The sequence below is a fragment of the Cucurbita moschata genome, unplaced genomic scaffold, assembly GCF_002738365.1.
Source record: "Cucurbita moschata cultivar Rifu unplaced genomic scaffold, Cmos_1.0 Cmo_Scf00005, whole genome shotgun sequence".
In the NCBI taxonomy this organism is placed as follows: Eukaryota; Viridiplantae; Streptophyta; class Magnoliopsida; order Cucurbitales; family Cucurbitaceae; genus Cucurbita; species Cucurbita moschata.
This window is the reverse complement of record NW_019268521.1, coordinates 5,468,593-5,471,660: the sequence shown is the minus strand read 5'-3', so window position 1 is coordinate 5,471,660 and position 3,068 is coordinate 5,468,593. Positions and strand designations below refer to the sequence as shown.

The following is a 3,068-nucleotide window of genomic DNA, read 5'->3' as shown; positions in this document are numbered from 1 at the left end:
TTTTTTTTTTTTTTTTTTTTTTTTTTACCAATTTTAAAAAGTAATTTTGATTATTCCACTTTTTATAAAAAAGCACTTTTACGTTGTTCCCTAAACTATGGACAAATTATCCATCGGTTCCATCTCAAAACGACGTGGTAGCGAAACTTATCATTGAAACGTCGTCGTTTGATCTGGAGATGAAAGCGGCCATTTCTTCGTTGATTAGCTTCAGAAATTTCGATCTCCACGAACCTTCCCTCTCCCGCTCTATTTTCCGACAGCTCTCTCTTCTTCTACCGTCTCAGTTCCCGGTCGTATCCACCGACGCCAAGGCCAACGGCGCCAATTTTACCAGCCTGCACCAGAAGTTCCGTTTCCACTCTATCAAGACCTCGCCGATTATGGCCTCATCCTTCAATCCCGAGCGAGCTACGTCTCCGCCTGCAGTTCCGCCGCCGGTACCTCCAGTCACCAAGGTCAGTTCGTCTACTTTATTGATTTTCACCTCGGTTTTGTTTCGTTAATTAATGTGATAGTGGTATTTCTTGCTTGTTTCGACGTAGTTTAAAATCGGGCTATGTCAATTGATGGCGACGCCTGATAAGCAAAGGAATATTGAACATGCTCGTAAGGCCATTGAGGAGGCTGTGGAAAAGGGCGCCAAGCTTGTTGTCTTGCCGGTGAGTTCTTAAGTTTGAAAATTATTGTTAGTTTGATGTATGTTAAGCTTTCCTGGTGGTATTTCGTGGTTTTAGGCCTTCCGTTCTGCTCGTGACTTCTTTTCCCCGCATATTTCTGTGACAGGAAATATGGAATGTTCCTTATTCACAGGATACCGTATCAGTTTATGCCGAGGACATTGAAGCCGGTGGTGATGCCTCCCCTTCAACAGCAATGTTATCTGAAGTTTCGCGTCGTTTGAAAGTCACAATAGTCGGCGGCTCAATTGTAGAGCGCTCGGGGGATAAAATATATAATACTTGTTGTGTTTTTGGCACTGACGGAAACATGAAAGCTAAACACAGGAAGGTAAAAAAAATGATGTTAATGCATGGTTTTTGAGTCTTTTGATGGCATTGGCATTCAATGTGGCACTAAAGATATTTCCTGATTTGCTTGTGGACGACGGGAGGCCTTGATGGTTCTATTTGGTTATTTGGTGTAAAATCACTTTTAGGGTATTCCTCAGTTTGTCTTCTGATACATTTTTCTGTTTGAGTTTTTATTTTGTTGTTAGGAGATGGATTTGGTAATTCAATGCTTCAAGTGTTTTAAAGGAGAAAATGTTAATGTTATTTAGATCAATCTAACTTATCTAGAGGATGTTTCTTTGTTGGTAGTTCATCACTCACAAGTTTATTGTGCCATTTTCAACTACAGATACATCTTTTTGATATTGATATCCCTGGAAAAATCACTTTTATCGAGTCCAAGGCCATCGCAGCAGGTCAAACACCTACTGTTGTGGACACAGGTCGGTATGTGTTTTTTTTTTTTACTTTTCGTGGAGGTTCTTGTAACTGGCATGTGATTACAATAAACCTAACTAAAATTACATTTCATACTCCTAGTGACTATTATGTTTTCGGAAATTAACTATTTGCTGGTTCACCGAACTAAAATTACATTTCGTACTCCTTGTGACTATTATGTTTTCGGAAATTAACTATTTGCTGGTTCATGCAGAAGTTGGACGTATTGGTATTGGAATCTGTTATGACATTCGTTTTCCAGAACTAGCCATGATATATGCTGCAAGAGGTTTGTCCTTCTTTTTGCTATTTCTTGTCCAAAATTTCTAGTCTCCTATGACATCTTGTCATGTCTTCTAATACTGAAGATTACCGTCATTAGTACTCTAGGTTATTACATTTAATGAATAATCATTTGCAGTATGCCAATAGTAGTGTCCTCCCTCTTATATAATATATTCCTTGTGACATGATTAATCCTATACAGTAAATGGTGTATTCTGCTGTAATATTCGTTCCTTTAAGCTCAAGTTTCCATCTATAACATTGTCAGATATTGATTATGGGGATTTAACTTTTTCAGTATTTATGTTAGTCATCTCTTATATTGGTCAGAGCAGAGATAAATTGTGTGTGTATTTGGCTTGATAAATATGATCTAATAAAAGATGTATCTTTGACGTGTAAATCTGATTGTATTCTTTAACTCGTCTGGCATCTCGTAGATTGTTGTGGTGGCCATACAAAATCAATCATGATAATTTTATGTGGACTATCAGGGCCATTTTTGGTGCTGACACTAACAAATTGTTAACATCAGGTGCTCACTTGATTTGCTATCCTGGGGCATTTAACATGACCACTGGACCATTGCACTGGGAGTTATTGCAGTGCGCAAGGTATAATCTTCTATATTAATTTCTGCCTTTATGGTTTGTTGCTAATGGTAGTTTACATGTCTTGATGTTGTGTACATGCTAAATAGTATAAAGATGGTTTTGATCTCCAAGATGGGTGAGTTTTAGTTGATACTCTGTACATGATGCCTCAAAAGGCAGATCAAGATTCTTTCTGGGATATATTACTACAACTACCAACAGTTGTGAGTACATAGTATGTTGGGACCTGATATACTGGGCCATCTACTGATAAGGGTCATCTTTTATCTAGCAAAGCCTTTCCTTTGAGTGCCCCTTCCCTCCCCTAGGCAGCCAGGTCTTCAGAAAACCATTGTCGGCTTTTAAGAAAAGGGGGAAAAGGAAAATTTAACTTTCATTATATTGTGACAACCCCTAGTCTGCTGTTTGTCCATTCAATAATCTGATTCTTTTGGTCCATTTTCTTTTAGATAAAATTGTATTGGATCTACTTAATTTTGGAAGCGTTTGAAATTGTATACTATATTGTAGCTTATTGACATACTTGATTGTTTTAACTGATATTTGTGCTTTGATGTTTTATGCAGGGCTGTAGATAATCTGGTATTCTACGAGTGATATCAATATGGCATGATTGGTTGTGTAGCTGAATCCATAATACTTCATAGTTTAAAAGAATAAAAATAAAAATGCTGCATAGCTCTTTTTATCTTTGGGGGGGGGGGGGGGGGGGGGG

General features: G+C 38.0%; 1 protein-coding gene across 5 annotated transcripts in view; it reads left to right on the top strand.

Moving 5' to 3' along the window:
* Positions 1-111: 111 nt before the first annotated feature.
* Positions 112-3,068, top strand: part of LOC111443228 (omega-amidase, chloroplastic-like) — an 8,245-nt gene continuing 5,288 nt past the window's right edge. For 4 of the 5 annotated variants that reach the window (XR_002710448.1, XM_023080952.1, XM_023080951.1 and 1 more), the window contains exons 1-7: positions 113-458; positions 546-662; positions 787-1,011; positions 1,363-1,456; positions 1,669-1,743; positions 2,275-2,353; positions 2,920-2,935. Coding sequence is in view for 4 of the 5 variants with exons in the window: in XM_023080952.1 (XP_022936720.1) it covers positions 180-458; positions 546-662; positions 787-1,011; positions 1,363-1,456; positions 1,669-1,743; positions 2,275-2,353; positions 2,920-2,935 (885 nt within the window). In the remaining variant the exon portion in view is untranslated. Of the gene's footprint in view, positions 459-545; positions 663-786; positions 1,012-1,362; positions 1,457-1,668; positions 1,744-2,274; positions 2,354-2,919; positions 2,970-3,068 lie in introns of all 5 variants that reach the window. The other variant, XM_023080953.1, reaches the window with a different exon arrangement.